Source organism: Saccostrea echinata, unplaced genomic scaffold (genome assembly GCF_033153115.1).
Source record: "Saccostrea echinata isolate AGI-Se365-2 ecotype Australia unplaced genomic scaffold, CSIRO_AGI_Sech_v1 ptg000060l, whole genome shotgun sequence".
Taxonomy (NCBI): domain Eukaryota; kingdom Metazoa; phylum Mollusca; class Bivalvia; order Ostreida; family Ostreidae; genus Saccostrea; species Saccostrea echinata.
The window spans coordinates 5303877-5328049 of NW_026889809.1; the positions used below are offsets into that span (position 1 = coordinate 5303877).

Sequence of the window (24173 nt, forward strand, 5' to 3'; positions counted from 1 at the left end):
TTGACAAACAAGTTGACGAAACAAGGATATCAGCAGTCTCGTTTGAAGTCATCTTTTCGCAAGTTTTTCGGTCTATACAATAACCTTGTCAGTACACACACCCTATCATTGAGTCAAATGCTGACTGACGTTTTTTTTATACTAATTGTTAGGCCACTATTTATACACTGAACTGTCTACGAATTTTTCCCGGTTTTTGTTTCCCGATCATGACAAGGAGCAATCGGTGGGTGTGACCGGTCGGCAGGGGATGCTCACTCCTCCATGGCACCTGATCCCATCTCTAAATTTGAGGTTCGTGTTTGCTCTGCTCCAAATTTGCATCGTTTCATTGGGCTTTCGAGAATGAATACTGTTCGTTATCTTCATATTTCATTGTCAGATTTGTTGCACATTTGTCACTTAAGGACCTAGTTTTTTCTACAGTTCGATCTTACTTAGCTTCTGTAATTTATAATTGCAAACTTCAAGGTCACAAAAATCCAACAGAGGAGTTCATGGTTAAAAAGTTGTTACAGGGGTTGAAACGCACAGCTCACAGCATTGACAGTAGGTTGCCCATTACAAAGTCCATCTTACAGCAGATTCTTAAAACTCTACTCAGTGTATGTAAAAAATTATATGAGGTATCATTGTTTTTGGCAGCATTTTTTTATTGCATAATTTGTTATCCTTAGAGCAGGAGAACTTGCGGTTGTCGGCAAATCCTCAGAAAGGGTTTTTGCTTAGTATAAAGTGCTGTATGCATTAACTAAAATTCTCACTTCTCCTTAGATCGATGTATCAAGATTCTTGTTGTTCATACCTTAAAATATGAATTAATAATAGGTTAATAATAGAATTAATGTCATTTGTTGAAATGATCAAAACTCCCTATTTTTTATATTTCGACACTTTTTTCCCAGTTGGGAATCGGTATTGGTACCATTCCTTTTTAGAAAGAAAAATGATTAGCAAACTAATGCTGAAGTGTTACTAGAGTTTTTATCATATTAGTCAAGTTTGGATATTAATTTAAAATCTTACCAATTACAGTTGCAGATCTATGAGTAAGGATCCAGGGAAGGGGGGGGGGGGCAAACACATGTATATTTATACGTGCTGTTTTGGTAGCGTTGTATTGTGGCAGCCGTTTGAAAGGGAAGAGTGTTAAAACCATTGATAGTAAAAAAATGTTTTTAAATAGCGATTTTAAAAAAATTCTTATGTTTTGGCAAAGGATATAAACACAGAAAACACATGATAAATAGCACATGTATTATACATATGGTTAGAATGGTAAAGACCACACGTACATGTACATGAAAATATCCTAATTTATATTTATTAGGATTTGAGCGATAAATCTCTGTCATGAACGGGTGACGAAATTTGTTCATCTACGAGTATATTCAAAACATATTTCTCCTGATATATATAACATTCATAACTTTCATAACAAAAATATCATAAAAATAATATAAAATGAGATACCCAGATCTGAAGTTCTTTAATTGTTTTCGTACTCGCCATATCTTCTAAAATCTGTACATGCAAGATATACACTTAAAGCAAACACAACAAAGAAACAGAGGATAACTGCATTAAATTTATCATAAATACTATTTTTTTTTGTTTCAGCAATCCCTATTTCCTATTTCAATATATGAAGCACGATTCATTATTAGAAAATAGAAAGTGTTCTAAAAAGCTTAGTTAGCGGGTAAACCAACACCTTTTATATCTCAATTTTTCGGAGAGAGAGAGAGAGAGAGAGAGAGAGAAACACAGAATCCTCTCAATTTTTGTTAAAGTTTTTAAACATGATATCATATTTAAAGTACAATAACATTTCCTTTGTCAAAGCCGTTTTATCAAATATATGTTGATACAAAACTATATCAGTAAATCTTGTATAATTCACGGTTCAGATGACTCCATTCTATGTCCATGTACCAAAAAAATCTCCTGATTCAGCTATACAATTTACCAGTGTAATGCATTTTCATGTTTTCTCATTGGAATGATTGGAGACTGATGGGTTTGAGTAGAGCTTTCTCCTGCTGCTACAAGACTGTCGTCCGAATTTAACAGTCGTAGTCATCGATGTTTGCCTCGACAGTGGAATGTCTCCGTATTTAAACCGACCAATTCTTAAACAGCAAAAACATTTCTTAAAGAATGTTCGAAAAGCATTGCGAAATTTTCTGTTCATCCAAAAGTAAACAAATGGGTTGTAACAAGAATGGCTGGCGGAAATGACTTCACACGTGATCCACATGTACCGGATGTTCTTCACGTTAATGAATATGTCTGGATTTTCGTCAGTCGCCAGTTGCAGAGTATGCAAAGGGAGCCAGCAGATAGCATAAAGAAGAACTACTACGATCATCATTTTCACCATCTATTAAAAAAATTAAAATCAGATCAGGATAGAAATTAAATCAGATTGATATATCTTATTTTTTCCATATCTTAAATTTGTTATTACAATCTTCGAGATATATGCTATCTTTTTTTTATCAGAAGAATTGATGGTACATATCAGAATATCCAATGTTCTATGTCGAATACCAAACATTTATAAAAATAAAAAACTCGTTAGAATCAAAGGCATTTAATTTAATTATTTGCTGTGTTTTCAAATAATCACGACAATCTTTGACATCTAAAGTAGTGAGGATTTTGAAGTCTTCGTTTCCCTACTGTTTATAATGATAGAGCACTTATGTAAATATAGGTAATAAAGTATATTGTTTCAATAGATTAGAGGGAAATCGAGCAATGTATTAAAATGATTTGGTCCCGACTACTATGCAAGTGTATCAAGCTTAATACTACAGAGGTATAGTCTTTTTCAAACTTTTTTCGGGCAGTATATTTTCTTGGTCAAGTTTTTTTTAATTCAATAAACAGATATTTTGAGATTCTTAAAAACGTTTGAGTGTGGTTTCATATGTGTAAGAAATTACACGCTTAAAATATATCCGATAACTTTAGCATAATTTAAACGACAACATTAAGAACCCTCTATACACCAGTGCAAAATATTTTTTGGACATTGAGAAAAATATATTGTATGAAGGTGTTAATACTGAGCTTTTCTATTTACTTTTCACTATATGGTACCTGGCATTTACCCCCAGGAAAAAATGCTCAAATACAACACAGTATCAGTGAATAGAAATCATCGTTGTTTACCTCCATAGAGAAAATACATGTAAATAACGTTCAATTAATTTATCTTGGCCTTTTAAAATGTTAAGAATACTTGAATTGATTACAAATTGAGTAATATACTGTAAATTTCTATTTTTTAGAATTTAAATCTAAGGGTAGATCGATCACTCTCACTGCAGAAAAATACCATAGAATCAGAACTCTTTAGTGTGCAGTGTACAGAGGGTTCTTAAAGAGAATGTTCATTAAAAGATTAAAGTTATCTTTTTATGAACGATAAGCCTGACATTTATTGCCTTTGTTGATTATTCTGATTTAGGTTTGGTCTTTACATATTTTTTTTTTATATTTTTTAATTCTAATTGCATTATGTGTACACAAGCTGGTCGAAACCAACAGATAGTGTGGAACATAGGATTTCTAAATATATTATATCATACAAACCACTCTCCAACATTTCAGTAATCAACATCTACATTCATAATTCAAAAGGTTCCTATTTTAAACTAGAACAAGCGTTCTTAGAGCATTGCATAGTTATAAGAATTGCTGAATCTTTCTTGATTAAACTCTTGATGTTTTCTATTAGCGATTGCATCTGCACTTCATTATATATACGAAAGAAAATGCGCTCTGCAAACACTAGTTCCCTTTTAATTAAATGTTTTTAAAAAGACAAATCCTATTACATGCGAACAAGCTTGACTTAGAATTACATGTTTAAAATAATTTTTAAAAAAACGAGAGTTCTTAGACATTTCTATTTCATTACTTTTAGTTTTATGAAACATGTACATACCTATTCAACAGCACAAGAACAAACGGCATCAGTTATTTCTGCTTTCAAATTAAAGTTCTTTGCAAGTTTTGGTATTCTAATACAATTAAATACATTGATACATAAAACAATTGATAAAAATGCTCAGATGAAGGCATGGTTGTTTTGTTTTAGTTTATTTGAATTTTGAGAATATCTGTATGCTGTACTCTCCTGGTAGTACTCACACGACCATCTCAATTTCAATGCAGGATTTAACTAGCTTATTAAATCAACTGAAATTAGCCATTCAGAACTGTTTTTTCTGATGTGTAAAAATGATTTTCGTAACACAGTCGAACTTCATCTTGATCGCAGAATGATTACTGCTTTGGTTAGAGGTCAAAGCGTTTGAATCATTATGATGTTATTTGCTCAACGATAAATACATACATTCTTAAACCTCATAAAAGATAACTACCTCATTAATAATCCTGATAAAACACCAAATGGCAAGAATACTGAATCTATTTGAAACTTTTTAAATTATTTTGAAGTTTAATTGAAATTATCCGAACAAATACTCGTAATCAGACATTTTTCAAGTCGAGTTTCGGCTTTGTAGGGTAGTTGAACGAAATGATGTTGATGATGTAACAAGTTGATTTTTTTAAAAAAAGTTTATTCATTATTAGGCTATATTATTACTCTAATAAATTATGTAGAAGGTTAGGTAATAAAAGACATATCATGCATGGCTACTCGGGGTATAGTCAAAGTGTTGTCCCTCGAGTTTGATTGTATGAAAGATCTGAAATTATATCTAGAAGGCTGCTTATTTGATCTTACCAAAAAAAAAAAATATCAAGGAATTGGTAATAGTTTTATTTTAGGAAGGAACATGCTTTTTTATAATTGTCATTTCATACAAAAACCGTAGGATAATTTTAGTGGAGAAACATACTGTTACATTATGTATCTGATTTTATTTCCTCGGGGAAACATCTTTTCGTAATTAGAGGGTATTTAATCAATATATGAGAACTTTTATTTATGACTATATTTTACTCCGAGATCCTCATTATAAAAAAGTTAATAAAAAAAATCAATATTGCAGACATATGAAACGTGGCAGTTGAAAGACGGTGAAACATTTTAATCAAAGCACTGGAAGGACAGAAAAAATTGACATAACATTGTAAAAATCGGTATGATATTAAGCATCTGAAACAATGATTGATCATTTATACTTTTTCTTTTAAAAAATGAAAAAATTCATCCTAAGGATTTTAAGGTATGATATAAATCAATGCAAAATACTGTGAAGATTTGGTTAAACCATAGCATCACACTCATATGGAAGAAAAAAAAAAATCAAAACTAGCATTTGAAATATTAGGGAATAAGAATCTGTGCATGTAAATTACTGTATTTTTTTTTTAATTCTTTATTTATTAATTTTTTATTTATTTATTTTGTATTTTGTTGATAATCCGTACGTAAAAACAATACAATAACTAAAAAAGGATAAATAATTTTTGAGGAGATATTCCTTATGAACAGTATATTTAAAAAGTAAATTGCTGTGAAGGAGAAACTTCAGACGCACTGTGCTACAGCATATTCTACAAGAGGTGTGTAAATCAGATGTGAATTCTCAAAATCCCAAATAGATTTCAGAAAAATTAGAATGACCATTTTTTTCTAAAGCCAATAACAACAAAATTTTTCTATACTTTAACTATTCTTCGCGATAAATTAAAAACTACGCAATTTAATATAGACGACTGCTACTTCAATAAAAATGAAACTAGAAAATTTTCGTGCCTTGCAACAAAATTGCTTCTATAAAAATTTCACTGATTCTAAACAAAAGTACTCTGAGGCTGATATTAAAAAGATGACAACATTTATGTAGTCTTCAGAGACTGGATCTTCCTACAATCCGTTAAAAAATCCAGTGGGCACTAATTCTGTTTCTTCATTGGCCGACCTGTTTTTATATTCCCGTGAAGCTTGATTTATTCCTATAATTCTATACGAGGAGAAAACACTTGTGATCATCAACTCGACATTTAGATATATTGGCTATATTTTATCAATCAACAATAGTTACCTCCATTCATATGTCAACTTCAGATATCAGAGTGAACTTGAAAAAAGAGACCAGAGTCTGTCACTCTGTTTTATATTTGGATGTTCTACTGACTATAGACGATAAGGACCAGCAAACCCTAAACTGTATGGCAAACAAGATGACATCAGCTTTAACATCATCAACTTTCCTCATTTATGTATTAATATTCCATTATCAACTGCATATGGTGTTTCCAAAGTCTCCCATCCATGCTCAGAAGCATGCTCTGTTGTACGATCAGTTTTTAAACCGAGGCAGGCTATTGAAAGATAAGTTGATATTACAGAGATTTCCTCGGCTCCTTATCCCACCTTTTTAAAGTAAGCCTCGTTTAAAGTCAGCATTTCGTAAATTTTATGGTTGTTTAAATGTCATGTTAACAAATATAAACTATCATAGGTCGTATTTTTGCTGACGTGTTCCATACCAATTGTTAGGCCTTCATATTTATACTGAATTATACTACGGAATGTTCCGTCTACCTGAAAAATATATAGGTCTCACGGCGGGTGTTAACGGTCAACAGGGGATGCTTACTCCTCCTCGGCCCCTTATCCCACCTCTGAAATTTTCGGAGGTCCGTTTTTTATGACCTGTTCACATATTTGTATTGTTTGTAGGTTTTTGAAATCGATCACTGTTCCTTATCTTCATTTTTTTCATGAAAAATAGTGGTCAGTCTCATAAAACAATACGGTAGGTTGTATATACAAATAGGTCATTATGTTGAACGTAGAATTTGCTGATAACGGAGCTGTTGAAATTCTTGTAATATCATCCCTATTTGTCAGAAGCTTGTCTCGGCTTAAAATTGATCGTAATCAAAACATTCTCTTGCGTTTTGAATCATCTGGAATAGAAAGACACCATATGCAGGTGACAGTAGAATATTACTACTTAAATGAGAAAAGTTGACAATGGAAACGCTGAAGTCATCCCGTTTGTCATAGAGTTTAATCATTAGTTGGCCATTATCATCTATAGTCTGTAAAAAAAAAAGTCCAAATTGGAAACAATTGTGACAAGGATGTCAACAGTCTCGTTTATAGTCATCATTTTGCAAGTTCTACGGTCGATACAATGACCTTGTCAGCAAATTGAATCTATACATTAAGTCGAATGCTGACTGACTTTTTCATACTAATTGTTAGGCCATTATTTAAACACTGAATTGTCTACGGATTTTTCCGTTATCCTGACATTGACAATGAGCCCAAGATTTATCTGACTGGTTGTCAGGGGATGCTTACTCCTTCATGGCACCTCATCCCACCTCTGATGTTTTTTTAGAGATCCATGTTTGTTTTGCTCCCGATTTGTATCGTTTCAATGGACTTTTAAGCTTGATTACTGTTCGTTATCTCCATATTTCATGTGGGTGACTCTGTCATGTCTTTTATTTCGAGTTCACTGGGATAGATCGAGTCGACATTTGAATGGAGGTAACTATTGTTAATAGGTCAAACGTTGTCGATATATCTGAATGTCAAGTTGGAGGTCAACACAGGTGGGGTTTTTATGTAGAAGTTTTTTTTAAATAAATCTGCTTCATAGGAATATGAAAATACGTCGGCTCATAAAGGAGCACAATTACTGCCCATCGAAATTCGAACAGATTATTAGAAGATCTGATCTCCAAAAACTACATAGATGTTGTCTTTGAGGAACCCCAACGTCCTTTTAATATCAACCTTAGAGTACTTATATGAGAATACAAAAAATGCTGTAGATGACTGCTCGTAAGATGTTAAAATTTCAGAGTTCCATTTTTATTGAGGAATCAGTTGATTGTTATTTTTAAAAGCTTGCTCTTTAATTTATTGTGAGAAATAGTTCCACATAGCTTAGAAAAGTGATATGTTGATATTTGAAAAGCTTTGAGATTTATGTTTTCTAAAAGTTTTTGGAGTTTTGTAGATTGACATTAGCTTTACAACACTTCTTGAACAAGTTGTTGCACAATACGCCCGAAGTTCCTCTTTCACAGCAATCATTTTGAGGAGTAAGGATATGGGCTATAACTATAAAACACGAGACAGAAAATGCTCTTTTTGTTTGGGAAAATGGATGAAGAGCAACAAATTACATCGGTTTCACAGTATACCTGTAAGTGGCAATAATCTATTGATAAAGGTACTACATTTTAACCACTTACACCATTTAACTGGTTAGGCGGGATATGGATGGCATCTATTGTCAAAGAGATAATTTGCTTAAAGAAAAGTAAAAATATTTTGTTCCATTATAGCCATTTATCACAAATAGTACACAAATGGTCGGAAATTGAAGGTAATCCATCAAGGTAATCTGAAGATAAATTTTGTATAAAGACAAAGGCCCAACAATTTGTATGAAATACTACGGAAGCGTATAAGTTTTGTTTTTGTTTTTGTTTGTTTGTTTGTTTTTTTGTTTTTGTTTTTTTTTTTTTTTTTTGTTTTTTTTTTTTTTTTTTTGTTTTGTTTTTTTTTGTTTTTTTTGTTTTCTTTGTTTTTTTTTTTTGGTTATTTTCAATTGGAAATTCCAACGTTAATATTGGCTTTTCCAACTTTAAAAATGGTAATTCCAACTTTAAAGTTGGCTTTTCCAGCTTAAATCTTGGAATTTCCAAAATTAAAGAAAATCATTACGTAGCACTTATACAGTTTCGTAAAATACACTAGACGAAATTGCTAACGCACCACCAAAGAAAATTCATATTTAATTATTTTCAAAAATTATTAATGATATCGATGTGCTTAAAACATAAAAATTTAAAAATTCTAAAGTTCAATTTAAGTCATTTAAATGTCTAAACTGATACAGAAATGCAATGTTTACTGAAGCAAAACCATTTAATAATGGACATGAAAATCATGCTAATAGTTTTTGGAGGAATAAATTTTCATATTCTTCTTTGTTTTCTAAGCTTGTTCTAATAAAATACTCAGAACAATATTTATAACATATGCTAGGTTTGACCCGAGAAGAGCATGCTAAAATTATCATTGTGGTGTCTGCTGGTTGTTCCTTTGCAAACGTTTGATAAAAAATCAAATCAATTCAAAGAATTTTCTCTTTCTTCTAGTGAAAAATTGTTGCAGATAGATTAACACACCTTAGAATGTTTTCTACAGAGGGTAACAGCAATCAATTGTCCCCACACGACAATTGCAATATTGTTCCATTAAACTGGGACAACCAGAAGTGTGGTGGACGAGGAAAGGACACCAAAGTACTGGATGATGTAAATCTTATACGGTATTAATTTTGATGCACTAGATGTGCATTTCAACAAATTATGTCTCTTCAGTGACGCTCATGCCGAAACATTGCAAATTTGAAATATTTAAATATCAAAAAAAAAAAACCAAAACAAAACAAAACAAAACAAAAAAAATTTTGAAGAGCTGAAGAGGGGGTGCCAAAGGCACAGAGCTATGCATGAGGGACATAAAACCATCAATTTGAAATAGAATTCTAAATTTTACCACAGCAATTTTATATATCTGTATTTTCAAGCTAATAGTATCGAAGTACTTAACTACTGGGCTGTAGAGCAATTTTGTCTAGTGTATGTCAGTCAAAACAGGACTCAAAGATAGGTTGTACTTGCTAGCAAAGTCATTATAACAACCATAGATTTTAGGAAATGTTGATTTTAAGTGAGGTTGTTGAAATCCTTATAACATCTACTTATTTGTCATTAGCTTGTCTTGATTAAAAAAATAATCGTACTTAGAACGAGTTCTAGAGTATATACCTTCTTAAAAAAGGAAAATTTGACGATGGAAAGGATGAAGTCATTTCGTTTGTCATACAATTTATTTGATAGTTGGCCTTTATCGTCTATAGTCAGTAAAACATTCAAGTATGAAATAGTAGTAGCTCACTCTGTGGTGTCTTTCATTTCAGCTTCAGTCGTATATATCAAATCGATATATGAATAATAGATATTGTTGTAATTGATAAACCATCATCGATATATCTGAGTGTCAAGTTTGAGGCCACAGCAAGTTTTTTTTTCCCTTTTCATGTAGAACGTTTAGAATAAATTATGCTTTTTAGGAATATAAAAACAGGGAGCATTTTCATTTTGGACTGCTTAAATTCTAAATAATTTTAGTGCCATATGCATTTTTTTACTTAAGGTTAAGATGCTGTATGATCATCGAATGTGTAAAATTTACAATCAATTCATATCAATACTTCGTTTCATTTTTGTGCATTATTATATTGATGTACTAGTACTGATGAAGTCTAAAACCATTTCCTTATCAGATTCCCTGCTAAAAAACAAAATACTAAACACATTTGAGCCTGAAAAAAAATTTACCTTTCTTACCTATTAAAAAATATCAGTTCCAAGTTGGTAATAGTGAATTACACCTTCATGAAACTGATAAAAAACCATTTCTGTGTAAACATTACTCCATAATCATTCACTAAATTCGACTCTCTAGGCAAACGTGTTCTAGCTATACGTGTTCAGTTACCTACAAATTGGCGATTGCAATAACCTTAAATGAATCAGAAAGCATATCACTTGAAAATGTAATTGTAACTGTATTTAGCCTGGGAGAAAATTAAATAATTTGTGTTGTTACACGCACTCTTATTAAGTAAAATACACTTTAAACGTCAAGTTACGAGGAAAGTAAGGCATTAATTATTCCTTTTCCGTTTGCTATTTAACAAGGTATGAATTCAAACGTTTCTAAGATTTTTCAGTAATAGAAAACAGTTTAGATATTTTAAAACTTGCTTGACCATGATAGTGAGGGAATTGCAATGCCAAGTTTTAATTTCTAAAAACAATTACTGTGAAATCATTAATATTCGTTTAATGTTCGTTATTTTCGAGGGGTAAAAAGACCCACGAACGTAAGTCCACCTCGAAATTGAAAATTCATGTGCATGACTACTCAACACCTCTCCAAGTACGAAGTCAAATCCCCACAATGGTTATTATTTTCTCAAACCTCGAAAATTTGACCCAATGAAAAAATGGGATTTTACAAAACTTTTGTAATTGTATTTGAAAATGCCTTTCGGCATTTTGTAAGTACCCCTATAGAAATTACTAGTTACTAGTTTCAATGTCATTCTTTTTAAAATAAAAACATCACACTAAATTCTTTCCTTGACGTTAATATACAGTTAAAGTATATCACTGAGGGAATTAGCAAGGCCAGGATTATTTCCCTCGGCTTCGCCTCGGGAAATAGTCCTGGTCATGGGGAACTGGAATCTTGCTAATTGCCTCCATGATAAACTTTTAATTGTTTTATTATACCGATACAAAAGTAAAATTTAGAGGATTGAGGATAACCGGGAATTAGCTTTTGAAGCAGGGATTAGCCCATCCGACTAACGCACAAGGATTACTAAATTCACATCGATTTCTAGGGATTTATTTTCATCCATTATCAGAACATGAATGGACAACCATTTAGACATTTGATATCAATTTTCGTTTGCGTAGGAAAGCTTTCTTAGTCCGCCTCATCATCTGCAGGCTGCAGATGTCGGATCCCACATTTGTGAGAAAAAAATTTGTCAGCTGCATTGAACTCTATGTGGAGGCGACCAGTTCCCTTACGGGTATGTGTAAAAATGAAACAAGAAACAAAAAACGAAAAACAATGGAATGAAAGAAAACAACTCATGACCTCAAACTGTCAAACAAGGGAGCAGCGTGTGCTTTTGATTTTATTTTGTTAGAAAAACAGATGCTGAGTGAAATTGAACATCTAACATATATAATTAGGTCAGATTTATCAGCGACTGCGTACTGCAAACCCATATAGATTTGAAAGATTTAATTAGATATCAAACAGCTGAAAAGTACACAATTAAGGAGGGACCTATTTCGGTCAGAGCAGCGGTGTTTGATGCCATAATAGAGACTTTCGTTTTGGAAAACACAAGCTGTGTCCCTCAATTCGACATTCAAATATACATCTGATGTTTTTTTTTTCAATTAACAATAGTTATTTTCACAATAACAATTGTTATTATGTCGACTCGATATATCCCAGGGAACTTGAAATAAAAGACACCACAGAGTCTGCCACATCTGTTTCATATTTAGTTATTTACTGACTATAAACGATAAACGCCAATTAACAACTAAATTGTATGACAAACGAGATGACTTTAGCTTTTCTTATTTAAGTAGTCACATTCCACTAATCACCTGTTTGTGGTGTTTATGTCTCCCAACATATTCGCAACTCGTAAGCTTGTTCTGAGTATGATCAATTTTTAAAGCAAGGCAGGCTACTCACTGATAAGTTGATGTAACAGAAAATTCAACAGCCTCGTTTAAAGTCAGCATTTCGAAAATTTTATGGTCGTTATAATGACTTTGTTAGCAAATATACCCTATCATTGGGTCGTATATTTGCTGACTTGTTTCATAACAATTAATAAGACTTTGTATTTTGTACTGAATTGACGACGGATAGTTCTGCCTATCTGATCAATACTAAGTCTCATGGTGGGTGTGATCGGTCGACAGGGGATGTTTACTCCTCCTAGGCATCTTATCCCACCTCTGGAATTTTCAGGGGTCCTTTTTGAAGTCTTCTTCACATATTTGTATTGTTTGTGGATTTTTTTTTTATGTCGATCACTGTTCGTTATCTTTAACTTTTACATCCTTCATACAGGGGTTTGGAGTTGGGTCCAAAAGTTAGTAGCTTGGTACCTATAAATACATTTATCACTAAATAATAAATAACATATAGGAATTTCAAATGAGAAAAAAATTCAATATTCGAATCAGAGCAAGATCAGTCATATAACTAAGGGCTCAAAGCGACGTAGCACATAAAGAAATTGTTAATTAATGATATACAGTCAATTTATAAGAGAAAACGGATCTGGACAGCATGTGAAATAAATGCCCTGTTCACACGGAGAGTTTAATTCGAATTAAACGTAAGTTATCGATAATTCAACTTGAACCGCGTTCACATGGAGAATTTAATGCGAATTTGTTTAATGCGAATTAATTTACTGTGCATCAAATTATTTCGTATTAGCTCCATGTTTACGAGTTTCCTGTTTAGGAAAGCTGCGTGGGTCGCTGATAAATCTGACCTAAATTAGAGGTTTCCATTTCACTCATCATTTGTATTCTAACAAAATGAAAAAGAAAGTACAAGCTGTCTCCCCCCTTTTGACATTTTAAGTACTTTTGTTATTTCAATGCTGAATTTCATTCTGTTGTTAATCACTTTTTGTTTATCGTTACGTGTTTTTACACATACTCTTAAGGATTCAAATGTAGATGCAATGTGATCCCCGAAGTCAAAATGAAACAAAATGCAAAAGAAAAAAAAATAATGTGGAGGTCTGACCAACATTTCTGACTAAACATTCAATTTTTCTTTTTTACAAAAGAGTAAAGAGTTTGTTGCAAAAATCTGGCACATGAAAAGCTGTTTAAGTGCATAGGGAAACTGATGTTTGGTTTAATTAAAGGCGTTATTTCAGACATGAATTCATCATTACAGACTCAAAAAATTCCTTCAATTTGAAAGAATCAGATGTGTGGTATGGTAAGTTAATGTGAAGTGTATTTACAACTTACAAATATTAATTATACCTTTTCTGCACTCACCCTCCTTAATGATTGCGTATTTTTCCCTCTATTTTCAGGAATGTTATGTTCATGTATAAGGGAGGATACAGGGAAAGGATAAGATGAAGTATCCTGTAAAAATTATTTTCATTCAAATGTCTATTACAATATGTTGCTGATTTGAACTTAGGATATTATTTCTATTTTTTTTTTTTTAATTTTAAAATGCTATACATGTATATCATTTTAAAAAATCGAATATTGAATTATCACTGGTGCAACTCTTTTTAAAGATCAAATAACATGATCTGAAGATTTAAAATCCGAAAGTGACACTTTAAAGATATCTCTGTATCCTGAGCTCCATTTGTGATGATGTCTTAAACCTTAAAGCCGGAATCTGACTACCATCGTCGGATCCCTACGGGTGATCTCGTTTATTTATCATCACCCGTGGGCAAACTCGCCGGAGAATCGTCATATGTAATTTATATGCGCAGGTCATTTGATTGGCTGATGCACAGAGTCGCGATGGCAAACCAATAAACAAAAGTTTACGTTACGTATGTATGTGCGGCAATGACAAAAACTTTTCCGTAGTTATCACACCGATTGCAAATAAATCCACTTACCGGTGCATTTCGCAGTTTGAGAAAGATACTTCCATATAATTTCTAACTGGTATTTGATGCTAGTGTCCTGTGCGATTTGTCTTTAATCGTTTTAAAACAAAATTCGCACGTTTAACGGGTGTCAAGATATTAAATAAGTAGCAAGCGATTAAACGTGTTTTCAAAATTGAAGAGTTCTAACTTTCTGATGGTTCTCTATAATCTACAAATCATCATATTTTATGACGATATTTCATTATTGCCCACGGGTGAGGAGTAAAAGATGAGATCACCCGTGGGTATCCGACGATATTTGACCACGTATTTAAATCTTTCCACAATAGCAAGTACGATTCATGACCAAAGACTGAAAGACATGATTTTGAAGTGTCCTTGCCTTTTTATCTGTTTCCAAAGATTATGGAGTTTAGTCTCTGTATAAAACCTTTAAATTATACATGTATGTCACCATCTCTTTCTTTTTAAACTGTATGTCAGGTTGCAAAGCAGGTCAGGTTGGGGAGTAATTTCATCATAAATGAAATATGGAGATAACGATAGGTCCAAACAATACAAATAGAGAACAGAGCAAACACAGACCTCTAAAACATCAGAGATGGGATCAGGTACCATGGAGGAGTAAGCAGCCCCTGCCGACCGGTCACACCCGCCTTGTCATGGTCGGAAAATAACAATTAGTATGAAAAACGTCAGTCAGCATTTGACTTAATGAAAGATTGTATTTGCTAACAAGGTCATTGTATCGACCATAGAACTTACGAAATGACGACTTTAAAGGAGACTGGTGATATTCTTGCTTCAATAACTTACCTCGTTTTAGAAATTGTCCATACGTAGAACATGCTGAATGAACTGAGAAGTAAGGGAAGTTGACGATTGAAAAGTTAAAGCCATCAGGTTTTTTTTTTCATAAAGCTTGGTTGCTAGATTACCATTAACGTCTTTTGCTAGTAATATAACCAAATATGATGTGTCAGACTCTGTGGTATCTTTTATTTCAAGCTCACTGGGAAACATCGTATCGACATAAGAATGGAAATAACCAGTGTTAATTGACGGTACGTCGTCGATATATCTAAATCTCGATTTGAATGCCACAGCAAGTATTTTCTTCTTTTCATGTATAAGATTTTGAACAAATTCTGCTTTTAATGAATACAAAAATAGGTCTGCTTATAACAAGGCGCAATTGGTGCCCATGGAAATTCCAATAGATTGTTGGAAGACCTGGTCTCCAAAGACCACGTAGATACGAGGGGTGATCAAAAAGTTTGCGAACTATCTCTGTATTTAAAAAAACCCACAATTCAGATCAGAATGAAATTTGGCACACATATAGTCATACACATGTTCTATAAATAGCAGATGTTAAATAATGTTTTGCTCCGTGTTTGTGATGTCACAATGTGAAAATGACGTCAGTATATAGGTCACTTTTGATAAAAAATGGTTGACTCAGTCGTATTCGAGCAACGAACGGCTGTAAAGTTCAACGTATATCTCGGAAATTCCTTTGCAGTGGAATATGATAATTTGTAAAAGGTTTGTGAAGACAAAAGACTTGCCAGAAGTTCAATCATTTATTGGATTGAATGTATTAGTGAAGGCAGGGAGATGGTTTAAAATGATGTTTGTTCTGTTGCCTAGCGAAAGCAAGCCGTAAAAAGATGTGTCCTTAGTTGAACAATTTGTTTTGAAAGATCGCCAAGTTACAGTAAGAAAAATAGTTGAATATCTGAGCAATAATATAATTATTAAATCCCTAAAAAATCGTTTACTTTAGACTTCAAACATATGAGATATGAAAAAAAGAAGACGCCTATACTTTTTCCACATTGGATAGACGACGCTCCCGAGACAGAGGACTCGGGTTGTGATGGTCACCATGCTAATTCTGGGAAGGGATATCCTTATCCACCCATCCTATTGCCGAGATTTGGCCATTTCTGACAGATGGTCTCTTCTTGTTATACAAAATTACTTGCATGGTAAGAAATATAAGACTGGAAAAATCTCTTAGCTTCTGTGAACAGACCGCTACGAAGTATGTCACGTGATCGCCTGGTTCACGTGATTCGCGCATGGGCAGAACAATGGCAGATGTGCATTAAAATTGTAGAGGACTACTTTAAAAAATAATGAACACTGAAACCTCATTTTATTTCTTTTAAGGAAGTAATTCAATTAGTTCGCGAACTTTTTGATCACCCCTCGTATTGTCAATCAGAAACTCAGCATCTTTGTAATATCAATTTCAGAGTACTTGTGTGCAGTCAGAATGTTTTTAAACAAAATAATTTTGCAAATGACCAATGACAAGGTAAGTAAATTTACGAGATCCATTTTTATTAAAAAAGATTTTTTAATTCATCGTGGAGAATGGTTGTATATAAAGTGGAAAAGTCATAAGTTTTTATGCTGTTGATTTTATTTAAATTTTATGATTTCAAATTTTCCAAAAGTTTCTTGGAATTTTTAAGTATCAACATCTGATTTACACCACTTCTCAAATATATTGTTGCACAGTACTCCTGAAGTTTCTCCTTCACTATGAGCGTTACAAAGACAATGTTGTTTTCTGCTTTGTCAGCTGGAACCAGTACATACTGATCGTGTTGTCTATCTAATTCTTTTTTCACTTCTGGATTATTGATAATAGAAGGATAGATAGTTTTCATATTGCCCCTCAATCGCTTAGATTGCGAGACTTTAACATAGATCTGATACATTTAATCCAAAGTGTCATGGCCTTCTTTTTCATGTTTGGCCCATCGCCTGACGTATTCTTCCACAGAATTCATAATATTTATGAAAATAGGATTCCACTTGAAAAGATTGGGGTTCCTTAAATTTTGGCCCTTTTAAAATAAGTGATTTAAGTCCTCATTATTAATTATATTTACATCACCAGTAATTACGTGTACAGCAGGACTATAGTTGTATGGTGAGGAAGAACACAAACACGATGCAGGATTATGTTTCAGATGTGCAATATCCAGGCTTTGTAAAGTTTTATTGTAAAAAAAAAAGTTTGGAAGCAATAGTCGATGTATATTTATATAAATACAGGGTTTAGTCTTCAATTGGAAATATGGTGAAATACAAGACAGGACCCTTTTGTGATTAAGATTATCACTTATATTAACCGCTTAATCGCGTCAATTCTTTTGTTGAAATATTGAAGTTTAAGGGAAAAACGGGTAGGTTTAGTTTTATTTTCTTCTGTAAAATGTGGTGGTTTAAATAGCCATTGATTTGCAATATCCATAACCACAGATCCGAGCTTGTATTCTTTTGTCGAGGAATCCAAATATGGACTTTCCTTGACTTTTAAAAATAGACTATTCCAAACTTTCAAAGGGACAGCGTAAAGTTTGGTGCGAATGTGATGAAGACCTAATTGTTTATCTACATAAGGTAGTAGTGAATCAAAGGAGACATCGTGTATTAAAAGGTTTATTATAAGATCGATGTCCTATGCGTATGTCTCTTTGTACTGTTAAAAAGTCCCATCACATTCACATTGCTACACTGCGGCAATCCACAGTAAGCATCCCTGTTGACCGGTCACACCCGCTTTGAGCCCTATGTATTGATCAGGTAGACAGAATTATCCGTAGTCAATTCAGTACAAAAAAGGCCTAATAATTGGTATGAAAAAGTCAGCCAAAATACGACCCAATGATAGGGTATATTTGCTAATAAGGTCATTATGACGACCATAAAATTTACGAAATGCTGACTTTAAGCGAGGCTGTTGAAATCTTTGTAACATCAACTTATCAGTGAGTAGCCTGTCTCGCTTTAAAAATTGATCTTACTCAAAGCAAGCTTTTGAGTAGCGAATAAATTGGGATGCATAAACACCATAAACAGGTGATAGTGGAATATTACTACATGAATAAGGAAAGTTGACGATGGAAAAGCCAAAGTTATCTCGTTCGTCGTACAATTTAGTTAATTGGCCTTTATCGTCTATAGTCAGTAAAATATCTAAATATGAAACCGATGTGTCTGACTTAAGGATGTATTTTATATCAAGTTCACTGGGATATTTCGAGTCAGCATACAAATGAAAATCACTATTGTTAATTGATAAAACATCATCAATATATCTGCTGTATGATTTACATTATGACTCCTGGGTCAAGGCCTCTGCTGGTGGACTGTTAGTTCCCGAGGGTCTTTACAGCCCAGTAGGTAAGTACTTCGGTACTTGCTTGAAAAAACAGGTATATATTTAATTGTTGTGGTAAAATTAAAAAAAAAAATATTTCAAATTTAAGGATAATCTCCCCCATGCATAGCTCTCATTCTTCGATGTATTTGGTTCCAGTCTTTGGCACCTTTTTCAGCTCTTCAAAGTTTTTTTATTTAAATATTTTGGATTTCCGACGTTTCGGCTTGAGCATCACTGAAGAGACATAATTTGTCGAAATGTGCATCTGGTACATTAGAATTGGTACCGTATGCGATATATCTGAATGTCGAATTGAAGACCACAGCAAGTGTGTTTCTTTTCTCTTTTGGAAGTTTTTGAATAAATTCTGCTTCATGGTTATATAAAAACAGGTCAGCTAATAGGAGAATGATTAGTGCCCATCGTAATTCCAACAGTTTGGTCTCCGAAGACTACATGAATGTTGTCAATAAGGAACTCCAGCATCTTTTTTATATCAACTTCGGGGTACTTGTGTGTACAATCGGATTGGTTTTAACGAAGTAATTTTGCTGATGATCAATCACAATATGTAAACACAAGATTTGACTGAGATCTAAAGTAACTTTAACGTTTAAGAATTAATTGATATCTATAATTTCTTTTCTTTTTTTTATCGAAAATACTAAGTGCAGTAGATACTTAGTCACAGAAAGAAATCGTTCAGAAAAATTTAAGTGGTCTTTCATATATGTATTAGTTATTTCTAATGTCTATTCAGTAACTTTATACACCTATTTAAAGGTCTTTCCGCTATTCTTATAGATTCAGGTACAATACATTAATGGCTTAAAAGTTACTTAAGAATGAATTTAAATCCTGAATCAATTGATTAATTACATTAAAGCTTCGCATTCAAATCATTAAATCGATTAAATTCATAAAATCAAAGAGAAATTTAAATTTCTGGTTCATTGCAATAAAAATGGAATTAGCGAAAAAAAATTATAGCAGCTTATAAAGTAAAAACAAACAACTGAAAGATAGCTGAAAGGCAGCTGCAATGTTCCTGTCATTACGTTGACTTAATGGTCAATGAAATGTCACAGACAGGCTACTTTAAGAGATATTTCAGTGACATTTAATTAATTATTGTTTCCTTTCAGTTACCATTCCCTCAGCTTAAAGAAATAATTTCATTCCATGACAATGCTTTTTGTATCTATGTGCTTTTGTTTGTTAGGTATACTTGTAGCTGTGAATTATTGACTAAATTATTCATAATTACATCTACATTTCAATTGATATAATAATTTTTTAGTAACAAGGTCCATGATATTGTTTGCGAATACAACCTTTCTTTGGGTCGTATTTTGACTGACATGTTTCCAACCAATTGTTAGGTCATCGTTTTTATACCATTTTGAGTACGGGTTACTCCATTAACCAGATCAATGCGAGGCTCACGAGGGTGTGTGACTGCTTACCAGATCAATGCCAGGGCTCACGAGGGTGTGTGACTGCTTACCAGATCAATGCCAGGGCTCACGAGGGTGTGTGACTGCTTACCAGATCAATGCGAGGCTCACGAGGGTGTGTGACTGCTTACCAGATCAATGCCAGGGCTCACGAGGGTGTGTGACTGCTTACCAGATCAATGCCAGGCTCACGAGGGTGTGTGACTTCTTACCAGTTCAATGCCAGGGCTCACGAGGGTGTGTGACTGCTTACCAGATCAATGCCAGGGCTCACGAGGGTGTGTGACTGCTTACCAGATCAATGCCAGGGCTCACGAGGGTGTGTGACTGCTTACCAGATCAATGCCAGGGCTCACGAGGGTGTGTGACTGCTTACCAGATCAATGCGAGGCTCACGAGGGTGTGTAACTTCTTACCAGATCAATGGCAGGGCTCACGAGGGTGTGTGACTGCTTACCAGATCAATGCCAGGGCTCACGAGGATGTGTGACTGCTTACCAGATCAATGCCAGGGCTCACGAGGGTGTGTGACTGCTTACCAGATCAATGTCAGGGCTCACGAGGGTGTGTGACTGCTTACCAGATCAATGCGAGGCTCGCGAGGGTGTGTGACTGCTTACCAGATCAATGCCAGGGCTCACGGGGGTGTGTGACTGCTTACCAGATCAATGCCAGGGCTCACGAGGGTGTGTGACTGCTTACCAGATCAATGCCAGGGCTCACGAGGGTGTGTGACTGCTTACCAGATCAATGCCAGGGCTCACGAGGGTGTGTGACTGCTTACCAGATCAATGCCAGGCTCACGAGGGTGTGTGACTTCTTACCAGATCAATGCCAGGGCTCACGAGGGTGTGTGACTGCTTACCAGATCAATGCCAGGGCTCACGAGGGTGTGTGACTGCTTACCAGTTCAATGCCAGGGCTCACGAGGATGTGTGACTGCTTACCAGATCAATGCCAGGGCTCACGAGGGTGTATGACTGCTTACCAGATCAATGCGAGGCTCACGAGGGTGTGTGACTGCTCACCAGATCAATGCCAGGGCTCACGAGGGTGTGTGACTGCTTACCAGATCAATGCGAGGCTCACGAGGGTGTGTGACTGCTTACCAGATCAATGCCAGGGCTCACGAGGGTGTGTGACTGCTTACCAGATCAATGCCAGGGCTCACGAGGGTGTGTGACTGCTTACCAGATCAATGCCAGGGCTCACGAGGGTGTGTGACTGCTTACCAGATCAATGCCAGGGCTCACGAGGGTGTGTGACTGCTTACCAGATCAATGCCAGGGCTCACGAGGGTGTGTGACTGCTCAACAGGGGATACCTACATCCCCTAAGTACATGATCTCGACTCTGTTTTTCCAGGGGTCCGTGCTTTTACCCTGATCACGATTCGTTTATAAGATTAATCAAAGTTCCTTATCTCCACTTATAATACATTTATGAAATTTTCTATGAACATCTCCATTTATAGACATTATTGTAGAGTATATTTAGATTTGTACAAAGACCTTTTTGAACTAAAATCGTCGATAAATAATGGCCTAACAATTAGTATGAAAAACGTCAGTCAGCATTTGACTCAATGATAGGTTGTATCTGCTGACAGTGTCATTGTATCGACAATAAGACTTGCAAAATGATGAATATAAACGAGACTGTTGATATCCTTGTTTCATAAAGTTGTTTGTCAATGGCTTGCCTCGTTCTAGAAATTGTTCATAAAGCATGTTCTTGCCTATCGAATCAGCAGAGAGACATAATCCCCATTTGATGGTGTTTAGGGTATATTGCTACATAAGTAAGGGAAGTTGACAATTGAGAAGATGAAGTCATAACGCTTTGATGTTAGATTACCATTTACACCTTTTCCTAGTAAAATATCTAAATATGAAAAAGGTGCGTCAGCCTCTGTGGTTTCTTTTATTTCAAGCTCACTGGGATATATCAAGTCGACATATGAATGGAAGTAACTATTGTTAATTGATAATACGTCGTCCATATATTTAAATGTCGAGTTGAAGGCCCAAGCAAGTGTTTTCTTCCTCTCATGTAGAATGTTTTGAATAAATTCTGCTTTATTTGAATACAAATATAATTATGTCTTCTAATAACGGGACGCAATAGGTACCCCTGGGAATTCCAACAGATTGTTTGAAGATCTGATCTCCAAAGACTACATAGATATTGTCAATTAGAAACCCAAGGATCTTTTAATATCATTTTTAGAGTACTTGTGTGTAAAATCAGAATACTTTTTTTACAAAATAATGTTGCAAATGACCAATGACAAGGTAAGTATATTTCCGAGTTCCATTTGTGTTGAAAAAGCAGTTGTCTATGATGTAAAAAAGCCTGGAATTCAATTTATCGTCGGGAATGTTTTATAAAGTGGTGAAAAGTCGTACGTTTTGATGTTACTGATTTTAGTAAAAAAAAATTGTGATTTCAAATTTTCTAAAAGTTCCTGGAGTTTTTAAATATGCACATTTAATTTACACTACTTCTTGAATGTACTGTTGTACAGTACTCCTGAAGTTCCTCCTTCATGACAGTAAATATTTTAGTGAGGAGTAAAATAACAGGCTTGGTAGAACATTTACTGGAACTTGCTATGTATCTTTGTAAGGATTTTTATGAAGTTTAGGAGTCCAGTAAAGGTATGCTAATTCAAGTTCAATCATATACGTATAAGTAAATATAATAATGAGATTAACATCCAACGCGTACAGTATATATCAATTTTCAATAATTCATAGACAATGTTCTTGTTGCATTAGCTAATTGCAAAAAAATTCCTAGATTACATAATTCTTTCAAATTCTGTGTACTAAGTAATAGTACCAATGCATGTATGAATTAAAGAATATAAAATATAACAAATCTGATCGAATTCCATGATATATATATCTTGATTAACTATCGTTAAAAGTTTGATTTACTATTGTAAAAACTTTGATACTATAGTAAACTATAGTTGTTTTTTTTTGTTTTTGTTTTTTGTTTTTTGTTTTTTTTGTTTTGTTTTTTTTTTGGTTATAGTATTTTTGGTTAGGATAAATAAAGGAGAGACTCATTTTCAAAATGAAACCTGAAATAGTCAACACTTAATTAGATCAAAATGTATGAAAACTTTACAAACATAGTAATGTTAAAAATGAAAGGCTTTAAGGGACAATTAATCATTGCAGAGCAATATTAAGAACATCCTGATTGCTATGGTTTGATAATCAAAGACAGACACAAATTGAATTAAAGAAATCAAACTGACGTGATTTGATTCATTAAGTGAATTTTACAAAGCTTTATTAACCTAGGTTCGATACGACTGTTTGTCAAATATTTATTTCGTGCTAGGAAACATAAATTAATTTTTTTTTCTCACATTGCCGCTACATGTTTTTTATCATATCTACATTCTCTCTCTCTCTCTCTCTCTCTCTCTCTCTCTCTCTCTCTCTCTCTCTCTTTGCTAATTTAACGTGTTCTAGAAACTCTAGCAAAAGGTTAGGTCTATTCTGAAAAAAATTAAAATTTCATGATACCATACTTTTGGGGTTTTCCTAGGAATGTAAGAAGATTGAAACTTTGGAATGCGTGTTCATGTGATACCAATAATATTTTATAGAAAAACATTATGTATTTGATAAAATAAATATTAAATATTAGATTCTATTCTATAATTTTAAAAGTAATATATAGCCCTATCTTTACTCCTCACAGAAATATCAACTACTGTAAAAAAGAAACTTCAGACATACTGTGCTACAGCATATTCTAAAAGTGGTGTAAAAGAAATTAAAAAAATTAAGATTTTTCGATAATATAGACAACTGATTTTTCAATAAAAATATAACAAGGGAATTTAATACTTTGAGATTGGTCATTAACAAAATTACTTTGTTAAAAATCCGTCTGATTCTACATACAAGTACTCTGAAGTTTATATTAAAAGGATGCTGTAGTTCCTCATTGACAACTTCTATGTAGTCTTTGGAGACCAGGTCTTCCAACAAACTGTTGGAAAATCGATGGCCACTTATTTTGCTCCTTTATTAGCGGACTTGTTTTACATACCTACAAACCAGAATTTATTCAAAAACTTTGAATTCTACTTGAGAAGAAGAAAAAACTTGCTATGGCCTACAATTCGACATTCATATATATTGACGAATGTTTTATCAATTAACAATAGTTACTTCCACTCATATGTCGATTCGATATATCCATGCGAACTCGAAATAAAAGACAATACAGAGTCTGCTACATCTGTTTCATATT

At 33.7% G+C, this 24173-nt stretch overlaps 1 protein-coding gene across 1 annotated transcript in view; it reads right to left on the minus strand.

Annotated features, from left to right (window-relative positions):
- Positions 1–1474: 1474 nt before the first annotated feature.
- LOC133174872 (RYamide receptor-like) overlaps positions 1475–24173 on the minus strand; it is a 50754-nt gene continuing 28055 nt past the window's right edge. The window contains exon 2 of the mRNA XM_061309979.1: positions 1475–2383. Within this exon, the coding sequence (XP_061165963.1) occupies positions 1985–2383 (399 nt within the window). The 3' untranslated portion in view covers positions 1475–1984. The remainder of the gene's footprint in view (positions 2384–24173) is intronic.